The sequence below is a fragment of the Anopheles aquasalis genome, chromosome 2, assembly GCF_943734665.1.
Source record: "Anopheles aquasalis chromosome 2, idAnoAquaMG_Q_19, whole genome shotgun sequence".
Classification (NCBI taxonomy): domain Eukaryota; kingdom Metazoa; phylum Arthropoda; class Insecta; order Diptera; family Culicidae; genus Anopheles; species Anopheles aquasalis.
In genome coordinates, this window is record NC_064877.1 from 42,808,864 (window position 1) to 42,831,219 (window position 22,356).

Sequence of the window (22,356 nt, forward strand, 5' to 3'; positions counted from 1 at the left end):
CTGGAACACGGGTGCTGGAGTATTAGCGCTTGGGTGAGCTGGGTCAAGTGGCACTGCCACGTTTAGTGAGTGGACACCGCCAAGGACGAAGGACCCCGTGGCCTACACCCTTTCCACCTTCCGGCTTCTTAAGGGGTTGCAGGGTGCTCAGCGGCCAGCAGAAAAGGCCCAGAAGATGCGCCTTAAGATAAGGGAGATGGAGACCTTCGGATGCGGTGGAAGCCGTTGTGCTGTTTGTTGTGATAGCCACGGCCACTGCCAAGCGAAACGCAACACTACACATTACACTACAGCAAACTAGCGGCAGGAAGGAAGGATGGTGGGCAGTGGAAGTGGTTGTTTGTTTTCTTATCCAGCATTCCATCAGATTAATTGCCGCTCATCAACAACTTGTAGCTCCCCATTTCCAGGCTAGCACTCTCTCTCTCTCTCTCTTTCGCACTCTCTCTTCCAGGGCGATAGTAAACGAGCAGGAAGGGGAAGATGATTGCACCCATTCATAAGTTCTTGCACAAAAGCGTACCTTGGCAGGGAAAGACGGTGGCATAAAGATATGTAATCAAATTCATGACACTTATTGCTCGAATTTGTCATCGCGACCGAACGGACGTTGCGGATGTTTGCGAATCGTCCCTCTGTCAATCGCATTCATCGAAATCTAGTACCCTCGTTGCCATGGGCAACATGCTCACAGTGGAAGACAATAAACATTCGATTTCCGTGTTCCCGTGGGTGTGTCTCTCTGGTGTTGTGTTCCTGTTTCATCCCCCCCACAACGTAGCACCAGAGCAAATAACTCATTTCCAGTGTGCCAGTGCCAGTGCCACTGGAGAGTTATGGCCGATGGCTACCGGATAGCTCTTTTGGCTGCCGGTGTGCTCGAGTGTGTGCAGTGCAGCCGTCAGAGCAAAAGCTGTCCATACCAAGGGCACGGTGCGCACACTGCGCTGTCGATGATTAATAGGATGTGATAAACCTTCCACCTTCACGAGCACGATGAAGAGCACACCGTCGAGAGGATGGCCTTCACCCGGTAGGACACGGACACGGCTGCGCACCGGATTCTGCGACCCACGCTCCGCTCCGAGTGCTCCGAGTGAGTTGTTGTAGCAAGGATGCCACCCGTTTCACCGACACCAGTGCAACAGTAGTTTTTTCGCCTGCGTATGAGTGTGTCTTTGTTAGTGGAGAAGGGTGATGACAGTAGCTTTCGAGATTTATCCCGGATTTTCCCTTCCAGCGTGCCTCCATCGTGCTCTCTATCTTCCGTTCCTTGCCCGTACTCCCGAGAGGCCAATTTAGATAGTAGGCCCAAGGTTGTGTCACTTTCTTCCTTTTTCCTTTCCCTTTTTGGTCCCATATTTACTCCAACACATCAAATCATCAGATGTAGAGAGGGTGTTACTGTACGTGGAGAAAAAAAAGGTAACTCCTCCTGCAACCAATTCATGTTAACGTACGTTCTAACCAGCAACCGACAGACCGACCAACCGACGTGTGGACGAACGGACCACCTCCGTGCCCGATGCACGTCGCACGGAATGAGGGAATCTGGTTGATTGCATAATTGAGTTTCTATGTTTGAATTGTGCAACGGTGAGAAGTGAGGTTCGCACATACCTGCCCCTGCTTAATTGAATGACCAGCGACCGCACCGCGGTGTGGCCTCGCGTTGATCTAGTTACAAGCCCCGATGCGTTCGATTGTTTGCACTGAATGCAGAATGCACTTACCTGCGAAATAGAATGGTAAAAAGAATAAAATGAAATTCGTTTAGTTTCTAACTCGCGCCCTCAACTTCGTTATGATGTTGTAAATGGCAAACACTGGCACAAAAGCACACGGAATGCGTGACACTCGGTTTAAAGTTGTTTACCGCCGCGTTAGCTTGACAAAACCTTTAAGGTCCACAGAGAGCAACCACTGGAGCACGTTGAACCATAACCTACAAAACGGGCTGATGCCGTTGCCGGGGAATTGTTGAAGGAGAAGTTCTAGATGGTCTTTCCTGGATATGGCGCTGTGGTTCGTGACAATGGTACACCTCGGCGCACCTCGGCACTGGAATTTTGGGCAATGCTGCGGAGGGGTTGTAACTTTCCGCGACCAAACGCCTACTATGACCTTTCAATTGGGATCCTTTGCGAGTGTCCCTGGGGCCCGGGGATATTGTACCAACTATTTTTAGGTGGTACCAGCGCCCCCCGGTGACCCCTGGACAGTGAATTTATTACGGTCACACTCACTCACCACCGTTCGCATACCAATGTAAAGAAAAGGGGAAACCTCATATTATGCATTTGCGTTTGGCGGCTTTTGATGCTAGCTACAGGCTGGATAATTTTTCAGGCTGTGCGTGATTGGCCAAGAGGCGGAAGAGGCCATCAGAGGCTACCAGGAAGATGGTGAGCGAAAAATGTATTAATTATCACTCCACCTGGCGGGTGCAAAGTGATTAACCCACGCGTAGCCGATGGCACGGCATCAATCCGCGACCCCCACCGCCTACTAGCAGGCCTTCCGCACTACCACCACGACCTAGGCCGCTAGGACATCATCGCAAAATCCAATAATTAGAGATGATTGGATCATAAAATGTAGCGCTTCAAATTTAAGGCACATCCCCCCCCGCGGGGTGGAGTGACTGGCTTAATGTAATTTATGCTTCTCTCTTCCCGTTCGCCAGTGTGCTACTTCGGCACTACTCGGTAATTGAGTTGCTATCTGGAGGTTGCTGAGGCTTGCTCGGTTCCGAAGGGCCAACGCCACTTACTACACCAACTGGCTGCTGGCTAATCACATCTCCATTACTAACGATTTCAATTTTCATAAGCACACCCAACGGCGCAGAGTAGGGTAGCGGAAAGAAAAACGGTGAACGAAAATTCATTTCGTTTCCGCTTCCTCCAGTCTGGTCCCGGGCGTTGTTGCCCTAATCTATGGGGTCGACCGAAACTTCCAAATTATGCTTATACCAGCGAGCCTGGTCGGGATGATCGTCGCTTAAAAGTTCCACCAACCGAATGGGGAGCCCGCTCCGGTGGCTCCCAACGAACGAATTTTGTTCAACGAATCAAAGCGTGGTGACAGCTTCGGTACCGCAGAGGCCGTTGGACAGGGTGTAGGAGGATGGTAGCACTGCATTCCCCCCGAGCTTGTTGCCACCACCGAGTGGCACATTATTAAAATTTACAACCACATCCCCACTACCGAAGGCTAAGGCGAAGGTCGCATGGCAGCGTGGCCGACTGCGAAATGGAGACTTCCGGAGCTCCCCACTCCACGAACGGCCCAACATTCTGTAACCTCCACCCTCCCTGGGGGGGGGGGGGGGGAGGGAATTCTTTTAAGGTAGGCTCTTAAAATGTTTGTCACATTTCGAGCGAGCGAGCGACCGGCCATTGGTACCTCGCGTCGTCCACGTGTTTCCTTCGGGCTGTCCGTCAGCTCGTAAACTTTGGGACTTTAAAATCTGCTTAAACATGAATGTCAAATGTGTTTCTTTTGCCCCGGCACGAAGCACCAGAAGGTACACCGCATGGAACGAGACCGTAAAGAGCTCAGCACCGAACTGCCTTCAACGCGTGTGTCGTCGGCAAATAACGCAGACACAGTGTTTTGAGCCAGCGCCACGGTGTAAGTACAATATTTCACTTAGCTAATGTTAGTTAGCTTCACTTAGCCGGTCTGCCCAAAAGGAGCATTAACATTGCTGGAAAATCATTTTCAAAATGACATTCCCCAGCGTTAAGACGTTAGTTTCAAATCAAAGCAACCATCTCACTAGTGACTAGTTGCTTCTGCCGCTCTGCAGAACGGGCAATCAATTATCATGCACTGTGTGAGAATATGTGAATCCGTGCTCCCTACCTCTAGGTTGTATTGTGTAGGAATTGTTGATGTTGAATTGCTTTGAACAAACGACTTACCCACTGTACCAACGTTGCGCCTATTTCTACAAAAAGGCCAACACGGGACAAAGAATCTCGTAGGACGCTCGACTCGGAGTCATGCCCTGTTTATGTTTCACATTCATGGCCGCCCAGCCCCACCTCTCACCGGTGCCTTTCATGGCGGGGTGCTTCTTGTTGGTGCTGCCGGTGGCAACCGCTTGGTAGAGCAGCCGCCTGGATGGCATTTCCTTTCATCTTGATCTTCACACATTCGCTTTGCATTCAGCAGCAAAAACCATTGCCACACACTCTGTCAACATCGTGTACACATCCACTCACAACACCTGGTGGCCCTTGCTGTTGTTGTTGCTTTTTGTGAAGCGAACAGCACAACTCAGCCCTCAGCCAGAATCAAAAGTGACTTGCAGCAACATCCGGTGACCAGGCACCAGGCACACACAGTGTGAACCAGGGATGCGGAGGGACTTGGCACAATTTGAACAAAGGTGGAACTAGGAGACCAACTTTATTTACCTTCTTACTTAAACCCATTTACTAACCAGCCCATCTCAAAATCCCCTTCTTCTGCTATCGCTATATCTCACATCGTCGTTCACAACACAATCTGTACAATCTGCAGTACACCGGTGCACGGTAGACTCACGCTGGATAGCAGCAAAACCACCTGCAAAACCCCTGACTCACGGCAAAGATATTTAACCAAGGGAAATGCGTCAGCGGCAGCTCTATCTCAACACACTCGTCATCATATTCTACCCACAACTCCGAATGGGCGCTAACCGGTACCTGAAAGAGCGGCAGGTAGCAGCAGGTAGCATGTAAAATGTGCTTCACGGTAACGTGGAAAACTCATTTTCCTCTGTTGCTCATTTGTGTTGCCCCAAAAGCCCCGTGAAGCCAGGCCTTTTTAATGAGCAAAACTAATCCAAATAATGCTCGCTGAACTGGATTTGGCCATTTGGCTTTAGAATTCCCCACACCCCAGCGGGGGAGTTGAAGCTGAACTCTCGCTGCCGCAGAGAAAGGTTTTATAAAAGTTCCTCCTCTGTGCTCTTTTTACGTAACCTTTGTTTCTACAGCCTGCATGGGTAGTGGTGTTATCCTCTGTAGGATGTATAATTGCGTGAAATGTTATCATTTCATCGTATTGCCTTTTTTTTGTTTAAAAAGAAAAAAAAACATGGCATTTTTTTGTATTTCTTCAATCGTTTCTCATTAAATGCTGAATGCGTATCTCATTACATGCTAGTTGCTGTCGTGGCCACGAAATCGCATTTGGAGACAGCATTCAAAAATGAAAAAAAAATCTTCTAGATTCCGTTTCTTCTTCAACAAATCAAGATTGCTTCTTTGGCATCTTCAGCTATGTTCGTTTAACTCGCTACTACACATAATAATGCTGTTAATTACTAACAAAAATATTCAGCCATAGAAAATATAACAGGACAACTATAGCTGGAAATTAAACACGAAGTAATTAACAGCGACACAATCTCGATTTTCATCATTTAATAACAGTTTTAATTTAGATAAACCCCCGTTCGCCAGCCTATTTTATTATAGCCATCGCGAGCTAATTCAACGGAAGCCAAGATTCCAGCAAACCAAACAATCTTTGCAAAGCCATCATCAGAAAATCGAACACACCGAGCGCTTGTACGTTCTCGATCATGGCGGATTGTTGATTCGTTGGAGAAACAACCATTAGCATCGTGTTCGGGGAATCCAACGCTTCGTAGGCGTCTTCCTCATCGTCCATATCTTCGCCATACACTTCGTTCGATTGGGCGGAATCGAGTGAGTCCGGCTCTTCGCATCTTATTAGACACATAATCGCATCGACGGAATAGACAAAACCGATCACGAACGCCCCCCACAGCAAGATGCATAGCAACCAGCGCAGCGCACTGTGACCTATTCTTCGGAGGCGCACTGGCCATGTGTGTTCCTGGCAAATGTTCATAAACGTGCAGCCTGTTTCTGACTGTTTGTTCGGCGGCTGATGGAAATGTGCACAGCAATCCTTGTACTCAGCATCCTGGTGGATCACTCGAACGGACGACATTTTATCTCCTGACCGTGAGAGCTGCTGTCTACCACCACCATCTCCTACATTCAACTTCCGGCGGATGAGTGGCTTATATCTGAAGCGAAGTGATACGGTGATGAATGATAACTCCCGCAAAAAAAGACGTACCAGAGCGTACCGTGAAGGAGCGGTTGGTGTGTTTCTAGATGGAATGCGACTACCTACGGTGTAGAGGTGCCGGGTGGCGATGGGACGCGGACTGGCTTGCTCATTGCCATCAACTGCTGCGTCTCTCTTCACACTGTCCCTTAAAAGAATCGCAAATTGAACGTCTACTAATCGATCGGTGGCTTTTATCTGTCTCTTACCTTACAATCTTACTAGACATTAAGCCTCAACGAATCAAGCAGCAACAAGCGTATCAAATATACGGGCACACGTCAAATGGTTTGCCAATGGGAACTTGGATCTGTTTTGATGGTACCCACAATCTCCCAGAGTAAGCATTTCAAACTTGTCAGAGGCTTCTATGGTTTCAGGCGGAGTAATCGGTTTACTGTTTACTGTCCAGTTTTCTTTTCAACATTCATTTCGTGAGCACAATCAGAAAATGTCCAGGCCAATAATCAACTGTGGAACTTATCTGGCGAAGATTTTATATCTGCTCCATTTCAACACTATCTAATCCACAGCAAATTGATATGATAAAATGCTCCATTAAACTACACTCTAACCGACAGTTTACTTTTCGTTTAGTTCGCTTTCTTTCTGAGTACATCAACAAGCCAGAGGATCGCTTCCGTTGCTCAAATGTAGTGTTTACCATTTGCAGACAACTTAAGTAATAACAATGTATTTAATATCGATAAACGGGATAAAACATGCACAACAATTATAATTGAAATAAATGAAAAAAAATCTAAAATCATTCAACTTCACTCACCTCCATGAAGAAACGTGAACATGTTAACAATGAGCAAAGCTGGTAGAACCACTCGCAACGCCTTCTGTACGCGGCAGTAACTACGCCTGCAGAAGCCGCCCACCGACCTGGGCTGGTCAGCGCAGGCGGACTTTCGGTTTTCGTATCGCTGTTCGACGGACAGCAGCTGCCGGTGCATTGCTGGCTGTCGTTGTTCGTTGTAATGTTGCATGTTACTAATGACGTTATCGGCTTTGCTGCTACTGCTGCTGCTGCTACTACTACAGTGACCAACATTGTCGCGATCTGCACTACCACCTCGAGAGCGGCAGTAACGTGACGGGCTGCACTTTGAGTTACTATCATCAGAGTAATATCGATGACATGGCGTTGCGTTGCCAGCCCGCGAACTATCATTGAAGCCATCATCTTCTTCCACCACCGCTCCAGCGTCGGCCGAGCTGTACACGGTTCGGTTGCGGCGTGCACCATCCGCGGCCGAGCCCGACGCGACCGCTGCACCGCACGAGTGCGGTCTTCGATTTTCGCTCCTTCGCCGTACCAGCAGCTTTCGACGCGAGCGTCGCCGAAAGGAAGAGAGGGAGAAAAGATGGTTGGCGATGTGTGTCCACGCGGGTTCGCTGTCGGCCGGCGGATGGATAGGAAATGCCGGGACGCCTGGTGAACCACCACCCGCCGGTACACTACTGGGTGTGAACGCGGGAACACTGGGAGCGGCCGGCGGTGACGACGTCGACGACGACGACGACGGCGACAGGGACAGAAGGCTGGCCAGCAAAATTCGTACAAACAGGGGCAGTTCGGTGTGGCCACCGGCTTCGATGTGGCCACCGGTTCCACCGGATTCGCTATGCTTAACATTATGGAATTTGTTATCAAAATTATTACTCTTATCAAACGTACGTAGGTCTTCAATGTTCTTTGATTGGAAGCATTCATGGTTAAATTGTTCATCCTGGGGTTCATCGCCCGTCGCTTGCTTCGTTGCTTCGTTGGTGGCGGTTGGCGTTTGGCGTTTGGCAGCGATCGATCTTTCCCGGACAGCGCGGACGAGGGCGGCGGCACGCTGGCTCCTACTGCTAACGCTGCAGCCCCGACCGACCACCGGCGGGCAGGATGATACGTTCGCGCTGGCACTGAGAAGGGCGAACCCATCCGTTGCTCTCTCCTGACCATGCTGGCTGGCCAGTGGCTGGCAGTTACTGGCGGACCGGGGGCAGTAGTCCCGTTGAAACGAGGATGTTCGCACGCACGCGTTCTGCGGCTTCGATCGCGCCGGATCTTGTGCTGGAATGCTAATGCGTGGCCAAGGAGCGGCCACAACAGTCGGTAGTACACCAGTGCCAGTGTTAGAAAAGACGTTACATGCAAAAGACGGTTTCGGTAGACGGGTGACGAATGAAGGCAACCGGTGGCGGCACTGTAGTCCGGTTCTACCGGCCACCGGTACCGGAACCGCTTTCCAGCGGTGCCGCAACTGTGCGCGAGTGCGGGACGCTCCGCACAGCTTTCGTTTGCCGTACCGGTTCCATGATCTTGGCACGATCTTGGCGTCCCGGATCGGGGCGGCGGTCGGTCGTCGCGGTTGGCGATGGCGGTTCCCTTTTCGCCGCTCGTTGAATTCTCCTCTGGCACTGCGGTCCAGCTTTGAACGGCTTCGGTTGATGGTGCTGCGGCAGCGGTAGTCGCGGTACGCGGGCTGTGTACTAGCGTGCTGGAACGGGCATGTCCTCTCGATGAATGATACTTCTGAGGCCATGCTGTGCCCTGCAAAACAAAACGTAACCAAGGGTGAGAGTCTGATTTCCCGGCAACAGGGCGTTAACGTGTTATGTAATGCTTCGCCCCAAACGAGCCAGTCCCACCTCGCGAAAGCTCATGCTACGAAGCTTCGGTCCTGCTCAAAAGTACTGCTCGAATTAGTATATATCCTTCGAGTTCGATTTACTAAAGCTGTTTTCGCTACTACGCGAGAGCTTCGTAAAGCTTCCATTCTGTTATACGCTAGTATCTGTCCTATGCTCCACGCTCGATGTACCTCATCCTTCCTTCCTTTACCCAAAACGGAACAAACTGGGAGGGTAACCGTCGAGAGCATCCTCGTCGAGAAAAAGGAAGGATAACATTCTCTCCGAATCTGTGGTAATCCTCTCGGCTGCAAAAGAATCTCTCTCATTCTTTCTTTCGCTCTCTCTCTCTCTCTCTCTCTCTCTCTCCTCTACTCTCTCGGCAAAGCGACTCGCCCAATTGTGACAGGACCGAAGTACACTTATATAATCATAATAATGGAGTAAAGTGTGTAAACAAACTTTAGGGGGGATTTGCCTTGATTTTCCTCTGCAGACACCGCGTGCCCCGGGCTTTTGCTCTTTGCTTCCACCGGCACAGCCACTGCCACAGCTAAGGGCCACCATCGGTTGCTGCAACAGCCAGCATCAGGAGCAGCAGTAGCACCAGAGTCCCATTACCTTATTGATTCTTCTCTTCACTCGAGCAGCGCTCGTCGTGCGCCCGAAGTGTGCACACTCTTCCGTCCGTCCGTCAAACGCCGGTAAGAGGGCGGAAATGATAAGCCCAAGGGCTAAATGGTAAAGGGGGCGCGAGAACCACTGGATACAGAGAGACCGCTAACAAGAACTAGCTACTAGCCACCCCTTTACGCACCGGTATCGGTTTACCTATTTCCGGTTCAGTTGAATGATGATTTGATGAGCGGTAAAACGATGAACGGTCGGCCCAAAGGGACCCACCGCACGCTGGACGAGTACGGTTGTTTGTCATCCAGCCCACTGCTGCTGATGGGCACACATCTCGTCCTCGTCCGCTGAGTCCATTCCGGCATTCCGATCGACACTCCGGGCCGTAAACCCTCGACACGAAGAAAACCCACTCGACCCCTTTGGACCCTTTGGCCTGAATTAGTCAAGAGTTATTCAGATCGAATGGTCGATGAAGAAGGAGATTACCCGGAAAAACAGAGCTCCAACAAGGCTGCGGAGGGCCTTAGATCAACAACACGACGACACACGCGCCTGTCAATCGAATGGCCATCCCGGCAAGCCAATCTAATAAACATAAACGTTGAAAGCTTTCGCTTCCACTTTACGCGTTCTTCGGGACACTTTCCGGGTGCGTTTTGTCTGTCGGCCTTTCTCTAGCTCTATTACTCACCCTCTATCCAGCACTGCATGGCTAGAGAAACGAATTTATCTCCCTTACGCATTCTGATGCCTTGAAATTTATAACATTAAATGTTAGATTTTCTTCCTATTGGAGATTCAATCAAAACGAACGGAAACACTTAATGCGCTCGGAAGCATATCAATCACGACGGTTTGCTCGCCATCGCGCCATTCAGACGATAATGGCTACAAATCTGTGGCAGTGAGCTGCACTCATTGATTCGTTCAAGAACCGTGTACCTCACTCCAGCAAACTACCACCGTAAGCAAAAAAAATGGGTGGGGAGGGGGGACTTTTCGGCGACGACCTGTCGTCGAGTTCTAGAGCTCCTGTTTACGACTTATCTGGACACATTAAAATGACATTAAAGGTACCGTTCGGTACCGGGCCGATCTAATGGCTTCTTTTTAGCTGATTCTTGTGGCGCTTTTCAAACGGATGCTTCCTTATCTCTTTTTCCCTCCCATTTTTGCTGATTCGACCAGAAGGAGCATCACGAAAAGCAGAAGAGCAAATCGGAGGGGCACCAGAAGGAAACGCCGGAAAACCTACGAATGTTTCCACCGCTCTTCTTGGCCACGATCCTAGGAAATCTTTGTTTCGCCTGTTTTCGATCCTTATTGAAATCACTTACCATATCGTCCGTTTCAAATCGTTGATACAGCAACGCCTAGAAAAATATCTCGTCCAGGAACCTAAAAATGAGAAACAAAACATCGGTTTCAGTAAGCGGCAAACAGTAATGGATTCAGCAAAATGATATGTAGAGAGACACAGAGAAAGAGAGCGATTGGAGGTAGCACATTTTAATAATCCACCTTTTCCCCGGGCGCGACGGGCACATTTATTGGATTTGCTCCGGACAGAAACAAATCAATTTTGCGCCAATCGTTCATGTCATTGTTTAGTGCTTAAACCATCGTTATCGTGATTGGAAAGCGATTCAGCGATAGGAATATAAAACTTAAAACAATTCACGGCTCCCTTCCATCCCGTCACCCTCCCCATTCTTCTCCCGGCCATTCTTGCAGCCGCTTCCGATGGAGAAGCCCAGCCCCAGCTCCGGTACGTTCCGAACGATGCACACATTCGTCAATCAATGTCCGCTCGAATGACAAAGTTCATTGATGGCTGTAGGGTTGAATTCAATTTATATTGCAAATAGCCGCACACAAATGGCGCTTTTTATGCGCACCGATGCCCAGCCATTGCCACGATTCTCGCTGAAGCGCTCTACTAATGGAGACGCCGGTAGCTCACTCACAATCGACTGTATAGAGTTAGTAGCATCGTGTGTCATTAGATTGAAATTCTTCATTTCATTACAACCATTACCATACGATAACATTAGCCGGCTGCTCATTTCCAACCATTCGATTCATTGGTGTTTAATTGTCTTATCTCGGCTTCAGTTGATTTAGAATGCGCCACAATCCCGATCCCGAATCACTTCTCATGAAAAACCTCATGCGCTAACTCAATTATCATTCCAGCGATCGTCACCGCGACCTCAACCATCCATCCATCTCAATTCGCCAATAACTATTTCAATCATGTTAATGCACGTGACGGCCACTCAGGCTGTGGCCTCAGCAGTAGAAGAAGTGATGGCGCAAAATGATGACGCAGAGCACAAAATGAATAAAAATAATCGCCTACCATTTGCATATCTAATTTATTCTGCAAACGACCCGAACGCCAAACCGATACCACAACCGATAATAGCAAAAACGAAAAACAAAGGAAACTCCTCATTCCGATCGATCCGTTTTGCGAAAGCTTCTCTGCCGGTGAGTGCCGTTTGCTATAAGGATTCATCGTTTATCAATCAATGCCGAGTCAATAAATCCGGTTGCAATTTTTTAAACAATCCTATATCAAAATCTATTACTACTATGACTGAACCAACCAGTCACCTCTATCGTTCGTACAGTGACGAAGACGCCAGAGAAGAGACGCCAGCGTTCTGCACGCCCAAAAACTTTCTCGCTCAAGTGTGTTTTAATTAATTCCTCCTTTCAGAACTGATGACTAAATCGATCAATCCGGGCCCCGCTCGCTCGGGAGTTGTGCCTGGAATCTCTCGCTTTTCTTCGCCTCCTCCTTCCCCTTCCAGTATTTGCTCTGCCTGGGTGTGGTGGTGCCTCTCGTCCGAAAAGTGTCGACCGTAGTGAATGATGAAATGAATCGCAAATCGCTATTAAAATTCCATTCTATTACTATGGTAATTTTTGTCACTCTCCATCTTCCCTTCTCGTACAAACTCCGCCCCTCCCCCTCTTCGCCTATTCTGGTTGAATTGAGCGTTTCTATTCAACGGAAAGCGATATGCTACCATCGATTTTCATTACACCCTAGCTTGCGCTGTTCGACGTCCATTGATCTGTGACTCAAACGTACACACAAAACATTGTTTGTGGTCGCTAGTATTTGTAGACATTCGCATTCGCGTCTGAGTGCAACTATGTTAAAACTATGGGCTGAACGGGTCTGGCTTCGAATTATTTAAAACAGTAATTTGAATTGATAAATATTTGAATTCAATCCACTAATTCACTTTTAAATTCGACAACTTTCACAAACTATAGCATAATTATATGATTTGCCATGCCATGTTTCCCGGATATCGCTGGTCAGCAAAAAGCACACAACGACGCCAGATGCCACTCTTCGTGCTTGAAACTTGTTACCTGCTCGACCCTGGGCGGGGGTGATTCTTTACATCCGAGAACTCAATTATGTAAACCCTAAACGAATAAAAATCATTCTCGGTCCCATGGTCACGGACAGCTGGGACAGCTCCACGTGACGGTTTCCGGTCTTGCGATCAAGACATTGTCGCACTGTTCATCTCAATTGAACGATTCTCAAAGCGCTCTTCCAATTCCAGAAGCCATTACTTACATGATGCTGACGCGACCACACCGCCATTCTGGTCGTCACCGTAATTGTTCATCAACAGCATGGACCATCGTACATCGTTTATCCCCATCTACAAATGCCGCAACGTCCAAGACCACGTTGGGCGGAGGCCGAGGCCGAAGCCGGACCGGTAACACCAAGCCAGTGCACTCCGGCGTCGTGCACGCACACATGGTGGGCTCTCAAGATGGGCCAAGAGACATGTGCGTTAGCGTGTCCACAAGAGCCGAGGACAGTAATCGGGTAAAGCAAAACAAATCCATCAACGGAATGATGATGGACAGCCGGCGGATTATCGTTATCACTCGGACAACGGACACGGTCCGAGAGCTCATATCTTTTGCCGTGGAAGGTGATTGAATTTGATGGTGAACCTGATTAGGCGCATATTGCGCGATTGCGAGTGCGCACTGTCGCGTTGGAACGTTTCCTCATGATTGAGCGAAACGAATGTCGCGGAGGACTCGCGCGCCTGCCACTGCGTACACAGCGCATCAACCACTTTTGGCGCTTTTTGCGGGGTTGGAAATGCCTCTATACTCGATGAAATAACTCCCCAGTAACGGTAATGATCGAAAGAATCAATCGCGAGATTTGTCGAATAAACAAATACGAGCTTCCCCTGAAAATGATTGCACTTTTCGGAGGAACTGTGTACAGGAATGGAACGTTCGATATATCATTCTTATACCTCTATCAAAAACATAAAACTAAGATGTAGATTATGCTACACCCTAACCCGGAATACCCTAACATTTGGGCAAAAGAAAAAATCAAAACAATCCCCTGCTTCCACACTCGCTACTTGTTTGATCTGGGGCAACGGAACCACCTCGTGATAGCGTTCCGTTCGGTCGCCCATTGGTAGGGCTCATCAAAAATGCATCAACGCAAACCGATTACTTACCCCATAGCGAACGGTTGATTGATATCCTCCGTTGGCTAGCTCGTGCTCGTTAATCTCACAAACTATGATCCAGCGAAGGAAAGTGCTGTTACGTGTAATCCTATCAGAACCGGTATCCGCTTCCGTTCACTTCAGAGCGCATCAGGGAGCGACCATCGGATTGTGAGTTTTCTCAAGCTGTATCGCCTTTGCAGGTCGACTGATCGCAGGTCGATCCTTTCTAAACGCCGAAACCACACTCAAAACCGGACTCAATGCCAGCCACTGTATCCATTGTGCGTTTCACTTGCGCTCAGAGCGCTTCAAACACTTTTGACTGTTTTGGTCGATCGGCAACGCTGGCTGGCTGGCTGGCTGGCTGTCTGGCTGGCTGGCCTTAGTCTACCTTCACTAGGATGCTAATGGTGGTCCACGCAAGGCGCATACCATGCCATGACCAGCGCCCAATGTCAAGGCAGCCCGTTGTCAAGAGTCAAACGCCGATCTAACACCCATGTTGACGATGATAGCGCTGATGATGATGCTGAAGACGACGGGGCGGTGATAGCGACGATGATGATGATCTGCAACTACCGGACAGATGACGGCGCGGCCGCAAACACTCGCACTCTCTCACTCTGCCCCCCTCCCTCCCGCTCTCGCTCTGCCCACTGCGTGATTAATTACTATTCTGGTTGGTTTAATCAAGCCACGGATCACGGATCACGGATTGTCTGGACACGGGGACACCGGACCGGACATCAAGACTGGGGAGTCAACTGTCGAGCCTCTGCAACACCATGCAGCACTACACTTCGCTTCGTCTTCACCTTTTCCACATGCTACTGATTCTGACTTCCTTTAATCCCTGTGCACTAACATTACACAACACAACACTGGCACTGGCCACTAGCTGACGACGGGTTTTCGGTTGCCCTTTCACCAGTCACTTCACACCAGAAACCGGGGCGGGCTGATCCTCACTCCATTCACGCTGGCGCCTGCTCTATTCGCTCCGATCGGCCGAGTCTAATGCCGCGTTGGGTTATTGTGTACGGGCTTCTGCTTAAGCTTTTCTGCTGTCTCACTGCCAAAAGGCCAGGCCGGGCAGTCCGAGAGTTGCTCTCTTTTTGCTGTTTGCGTTCCTGCCCTGGCCTCTGTTCATGCGGCTGCTACTGCTGCTACTGCTGCTGCTGCAACTGCTGTAAATTAACCAATCATTATTTTTTTCATTCTACGAAGCACGCACACCCCCTCACAACAAATCCGTTTTTTATCCAGCTCCTCACACTCCATAAAAAAAAACTCCAAAAGAAAAGTCGTTTTTGCACTTTCTGTTATGTGCTTTGTGGTGGTTGGATCGTGGAGAGTGAGAATGGCAGGCAAAGGATATCACACGCAGATAGTGGGCACGAACACGATCCCCTTCCATGCGCTGTGGCCGATATGGGAGGGTGTTGGTGAGGTGACATTCCTCTGCGACGTGCCGTGCCCAAAAAAGCAGCGATGGGAGGGGTGGGGGGGGAGCGCACACAAAGCCGTTAGCCAAAATCACTAATAACGAACAACACTTGTACACATGCACCCTCGCACCCTTGCACACACATACACAGTCGATGCTGATAACGGTGATAAGGAGTCCAGGAGCGAACACCGAAAGGACACGCGCGTCACTTGCGTGAACAGTGCTGCGATCCGCGATAGCTGCTGAGAATGTTTATCAGCAGCCGTAAACGCACGCTAGCCAGTGTCGCACCAAATCGCAGTAGTAGTGTTGAACTAGTAGCAGCCGTTGCAGTGGTATTAGTGGTAGTAACAGTAGTAACAATAGACCGCACACGGACAGAAAAGCGAGAGAGCGAAAGCTAAAGAGAGAGAGAGAGAGAGAGAGTTTGGGAGAAGTTGCTGGCATAAACAGGGAGCGAAAGCTAACACTGCTACCAGACCAGCATGTGTTTCAATCCTCGGCATTCCCCCCGTGGCCGCGGCCGTTCCCTTTTACGCAAGAGTAGATCGAGAGAAGGGGGAAGAGTGGGTAGAGACGGAATTGAGAGACAAAGTGCGAGCTACTGCATGAGAGCAGCACACACCATGCCGAGCAGAATCTGCAAGACCTTTTCTCTGGCCAAAGAGAAGGATGCCCACCTTCCCTAGCGCCCACTCTGGTCTTTTCCTCTCTTTCTCTCTCACTCTCTCTCTCTCTCTCTCTCTCTCTTTCGCAACAGCAGCATAATGCTAGGCGTCCTGTCAGTGTGTTAAACAGGGCGTCACCATACAGATGTATCCGTGCGGAAACTGAATCCGCAAACGATGGCCTGATGCTGGGCTGGCACTGATGCTGGACCATGAGTTGGCATCTGTGGACACGGACTCGCACCGAATAATTCACTTTTGCACGGTATCCACTTTCCTATTCAGTCGCCCTCGATTTCGCGTGTCCTTCACGTCAAGTAACGGCAACCGACGCCCGTTGCGTTCCCGACGCTAGCGTACTGGCGGAGAGTCACACTGGGTGTGACACTGTATGCCGCACACATGCAGCTATCCGCTGCCTACGATACCGTTGCCGTCATTCACTTACAACAGAGCTGCCTTAAATGATACTAACACTCGGCCACGGGAACAGACGGGGACTGAACACAATGAGCGAGGCCGCACAATTGTAAAGTGATTCCGACAACAATGCTGCAACCTTGTAGCGGCCCTGGTCCTGGGCTATATAATTAAGGGGCTAGGGAAACGGAATGTATTCGAAGGAACTGAGTCGATTTACTTGTCACCAATCGGCTATCGGGCAGTATCGGCTTACATGACACGATTGGTGTTACTGCCGACTGCTGCTGCTGCTGCTGCTGCAGTTGTTGTTAGCGTTGTAGCGATTGGCTAACACCGAAAACCAAACAGAACTGTCTCAAAGCGGGAATGTCCTCCGCAGATTAAGCCTCAATTGAACTGTGCTAGCGCTCTTGCAGCCCTGTCTCTCTCTCTTTTTCTCTTTCTCTCTCTCTCTCTCTCTCTCTCTCACTATCTCTCGCTCTCGCTGGTTCGTTTATAAAGTTTCTGATGCCAAGCACTAGCGACTCGTAGGCGAATCGTACTACGTTCACACCCGCCAAAGTGCCTAGCGATGCTTACTTGGAGCACCTTCCGCACCATGAAGCATATGCATGCTGAAGCTACCACACAGACAGACAGACAGACAGACAGACAGACTGATACCCATTATCATGCCGCCATGCGTCTTGTTCCGACTGCATACTTGGAGAGATCATCAACGTCCCCACACTTTCTATTCTCGCATTTGCTCCCCTAATTATCGAGTTAGATCAGGCCAGGGCCAGGGCCAGGCTGTAGCCAGTGTGCGGGTGTTTGGGGCTACCGCTGTGATCACTGATCAACCTCACCAACGACAACGATTCGTCGTATCCGTCCCTTCCATCGTTTACAGTGCGCATCGTCGAACAGCGCAAGAAGCTACACGATAGCGAGATAACTATCGCAAGAACTTTGAAACGTTTTCTCAAACTAACCAAATCGATCCGAATGCTCACCAAAACGTCACGCTTCTTGGTTGCTGTTATTTTCTAGCATGCTGTTTTCGTTATTGAACAGCAAGTTTGACTGCTGGTTCGGACATATCTCTCCGTGTTCTCAACATTTACCGTTTTTTACACCTGCGAGAGATCTATCGCTTCGGATTTGTATGCAGTTTTGAAAGTTGTCAAACCCTTTGCGAGAAAGCTCATCCGACACTCAGTGTTGTCCTAATTACTCTCTATACATAAAAATGAACTCATGTCTGTTTGGATGTTCCCGATAGACTCCTTATAGAGATTGTCTCGAAATTTAGTGCGGAGGGATGTTAAGAGCCGGGAATTGTCGTAGGCATGGTTAGAACTTCCCCGCTCCCTACTTTTTTCCCCAACCCTTGACATGACTTTTAAAAACATAGTTTACTCCGCAAATTATGAACCGAATTTCATCAAAACAAGCACAATTGTGAATGGTCACATGAAAAATCATGTGACAAAATTTGATTGATCCAGAACGAGGGGAAGGGGGAATTTTTTCAACATTCACCACATTTCCATTACATACTCCCGAAACTATGCAATTTTACCGGTTACCTGGCGTCTCCATCATCGGGTTTCGACATTTCGTTTTCCCTGGCCCAGCGACCAGCTTTGGTATTGCCTTTACCTCTCTGACTACGAACATCAGCACCACCCTTTGCTAACATCAGATTGAGTCCCTTGATCTATTGGCAGGCGGAACTCCAATGTCGAAGAATTTTATAAAAAACCTTTTGTTTGGTTGATTGATAAAATATTTACTGATATTATCCGTTCCTGCGAACAAGAAACCCACGGCCGTTCAAAGACAGTAAGAAGACTGTCGGGAAAGCTAGTAAGAGCATATTTGATGCTACTTTTGCACATCCAACCAACTAACGGTTGCCTGTGGTTTTCGCTCGCCTCGCACAGCCCGTTTATCATCGAGGATTTGAAACCGGGGAAAGGAATCATCGGCACCATCTCGGCCACTGCCAGTTCTGGCAGACAATCGGAGTTTGCGATGGTTGGAGACTTTACGCCAGGCACGCACACACTGAGGAGCACGAGCCAGAGAACATAGTGTAGCGCATGTTTTAAAGTTATCCTTTCGCTTACATCACCAGAGACGATGGTGACGACGGCGAAGCCATACCGTGAATTGTATCGTTTGTACCAGAACCCCCTTGAGGCCCCTTGTGGCCCCCATTTTGTCTCATTAATCCCATTTCTCTGGGATAGCCGCATTCGCCCCGTAGTGTGCTCGCGCGTAATCGAGCCACAAAGTGAGCCAAGCGAGCCCAATCCAAGACTATCATTTATCAAGCTCAGCGGCTACGGAACCAACCACACACGCTCGCACGCACGCACGCACGCACACACATTGTTCAGTCAGCCGCAGAACGCAGCACCGTACGTACGTACATCCATCAACATCCCGGCGCTTTCTCGCACGGATTCACTTCAATCTCGTTTGATGGAATAATTAAGCAAGCGACTCCATCGGGTTGGCCGGATCATCGCCGAGCGGAATCGGGAGGTCGCTCTCACACCGCACACGCACGCACGCACGCACCCACCGACACATGCTGCCTGGCCATTGGGGGAAGGGTTCGGGGAGGACTGCGCTGTCACCGGATTGGAATGACTTATTATCTTTCTTCGCTCTGCTTCACTGCACGGACTGGTTGCGGACGTTGCGAGCGATGCCAATGACTGTAATGAGGGTCGGACGGGAGGTCGTCTGCTTCGAAAAGTTTACATTAAGTAATGAATCAGTCCGTTTTGTTTCCGATGCCCTCCGCCGGTTCCGTTTTTTCCCCGTTAAGCCCTGACTGATTGTGACTGTAACAAACGGTTTCAGTCCGTTCGGTGGGGGGCCCATACAGTCAGATGTCACTGCTGGTGCTCCGGCTGCTGCTGGTGCTGCTGCAAAGCCTGCCGTTATCCACCACCACCCTTGGTACCACCGGTGAATCCCCCACCGCTGGCCAGCACTTACACCAGCTTACTATCATCCGCGTAAGACGCTCCCGTGCCTTAACACACATACAACACGAAGCGAAAAAGACTGAGAGTGCTAAAGCTGTCTGAGGAGAGAAATGAAATATACAATAGCGTGCGCGCGCGAGAGAGACAGAGAGCGAGAGAGAACGGGAACAACGAAAAACAAGGAAGGACCGGTGGTGCTCCTTCGTGTCGTCCCCGACCTGCCCACCGGACACGACTCCACTGGAAACTCCGCTAACGGAATAACATTATATCTATTACGTAACACACGTTTCCCAATAAAATAAGCGGCCACACCATCTGCTCCCGGTTCTGCGCCCGTATGGCCTGCTGCGCTTCGTAACCCAAAATCCTTCACCACACGCCTTCCATCCATCCAAGCAGGCCGGCTGTCGATGGAGGAAAATGTTCCTAACAGACAACGGTCTAGCGATTCATCAACACGCATATGAAGAGCAAAAAAAGAGTCATTTAAAAAACAAAACAAACAAATATCTACATCTCTACTAAATTGCAACAAATTAAGGTTTTATAAGTGTAGTTTTAGTCGATCAATAACGGATAAAATGTGCCAGAAACTGCAAAATACCTTCAAGGCGTGTAGCGTGCAGTGGAAAATGTAGATAACTGTTTTTACTCAGGAGTTCTGGCATATTTTTGGAGGAAAAAAATGCAAACTTTATTTGTTTGAAACAAACCGCGACGATGAGCAATAGGGAAATGGGCATCGATCGGATAAAACCGTTCCAAGAGCATCAAAGCCCGATGGCCACACAGGGATTGACCTCAAAATCACTTCACTCAAACACGTTTACCAGCTCCCGCGCGAAATGTAGCAGTATAGGCCATTTGCTTCCAGTAAAACACCCCCCCCCCCCCCCCCACCCCACAACCATAGTCCGACAATCGATCACGCGGATTCTCCCCCGAAAAAAAAACCCCCGGGAACTGTCAGGGGAAGCAATAATTGCAAAGCAAACCTAGCCACCTCTCAGCCTCTGCTCCTGCGCTGCTCATAGTTGTTGAACCGTGATTTGTCTGAATGGTCACACCACCCACCCCGGGCCTCACACCCCCATCATCATCATCATCAGCATCCCTCCAGCAACTGTGGGATACTCCGTGACAGCTGAAGTAGCTGGTTGCTGGTGCTTGATGCTCTTGGCTGCTTGGATTGTCCGCTCTTTACGACGACAATTCTTCGTTTACGTTTTGTGTCCTCTCGAACGGGACGGAATCGGTTCCGCTTAGCGGGCAATCCATCCATCCAAGCAGCAGGCCCCGAGATGAGATGCTTAGCCTTGCCCGTCTGCATGCCAGTGCCCTCTCTCTCTCTGCCCCTCTCCCTCTCCCGAGGGTGGCAGAAGGGGCAAACGACAATTTCATCACTTTTGTTGTGTCCCTACGTTCGCAAACAGTCCATGTCCTTCAGTCAATTGCTCACTCGCTCGTTTGCTTGGTGCGATGTTATGCCATCACAGGGACGCCATTATGGGCCCGGATGGCATCAGGAGCAGTCAGGAGCAGTCTCCCGACAACCTCCCGAGTCGAGTGTTTCCGATACACCGGAATATCGGAGATCGCCTAATGGACCGAACGGGTAAGGGGTCTGGTTAGCGCACCGGATGCACCCCAAACACCCTTGGATCCCCCTCGTGGAACTCGTGGAAAGGTGATAAAACACCATTATCACGCTGCCTGCCCGGGGCACACCTTGACGTTTGGTTTGGGAAAAAGGGAGAATTAGGAACGATAGCAGCCGTGGACGCGCTCTGTGTGGGCGTTTCGGCCCCTGTTTACCATTGCAACCCGATAGGCACTGGCGGTGGTGGCGGCCGTGTATCGATGTCCCCGGATGATCGTAAACAATCCAATGTGCGCCCGTTAAGTAAATGAGAAAGATGGCACCCAAGCACCGGGGGACCACCATACTATACCGGTGGCACCATAAAACCGATCCGATCCGATCAGCTCACGCTCCCGGAGTCCGGATGATGGAGGGTTTGACATCTCGGGGGCACTCCCTCTTCCCATTCGGGCTTCCCTTCGCCAACACGAGAGTGCGCGCGTAGGGAACTTCATTTAGAACTAACAGACCCAGTCCAGAGTCGGCAAAACAAAAAACGGTCGAAGACGCGTTTCATCGAGCGCATCTTCCAGGCGCTTTAAATAGAAACACATTGCGGAGTGTCTTCTTGTTTTGTGTTTTTTTTTCCTCTCTCTCTTTTTTCCACCGATCGAATCGTAATCCCATCCTGGCACACCTCCAGAAGTGTGTCCAAATTGTGTCGAAGTCGAAGAATCGATGCGAGAGTCCACCTCATCATCATCATCATCATCATCGAGTGATGATCGAGTCCATGACGCGAACGTTACGGCAGCTGTCAACGCGCGTCCCGGAACGACGACGACGACGACGACAGCAGCACTCCGACATCACCAACCGAAGGACAACACACTCGCCCTCCGCCATTCCGGTCGCTTTCTTTAACGCCTTTGGGCCATGGCCACGCCACCTGGCAGCTGGCTGGGCGTGGGATTTGCATGAACATCGCTCGGTCGCTCCTTGGAAGACCAACGGCCAATGCTGTTGACTGACAAAAAGGGCTGCTGGCGGGCAGACGGACAGACGGACGAACAGATAGCGAACTCTGTCTCCGCCTCTGGTGGAGGAGGCAATTTGTCACTTCTGACATTTCGATTTCCGCACCGTACGCGTAGAATGCGGCCGCATGGCGGAAGAGCATGAGCCAGTGTCGGAACCAAAACCGACCATCACCGGCCTTCAGGTGAAATTCTCGGTTCTTGAGGGCGGATCGCATCACTGGGAAGGTCAGGTGGAAGAACCACCACTAGACCACTCTTCATTAGGTTACATCATTGAAACCACAGTTGGCGTCAACGAGGGCGCGTTACGT

General features: G+C 49.8%; 1 protein-coding gene across 7 annotated transcripts in view; it reads right to left on the minus strand.

The window, feature by feature from the left end:
• LOC126569797 (uncharacterized) overlaps positions 1–20,079 on the minus strand; it is an 80,811-nt gene extending 60,732 nt beyond the window's left edge. For all 7 annotated transcript variants that reach the window (XR_007607817.1, XM_050227153.1, XM_050227151.1 and 4 more), the window contains exons 1-4: positions 20,028–20,079; positions 13,899–15,079; positions 10,704–10,764; positions 6,887–8,653 (exon numbers count right to left, since the gene is read on the minus strand). Coding sequence is in view for 6 of the 7 variants with exons in the window: in XM_050227153.1 (XP_050083110.1) it covers positions 6,887–8,645 (1,759 nt within the window). In the remaining variant the exon portion in view is untranslated. The remainder of the gene's footprint in view (positions 1–6,886; positions 8,654–10,703; positions 10,765–13,898; positions 15,080–20,027) is intronic.
• Positions 20,080–22,356: the final 2,277 nt, after the last annotated feature.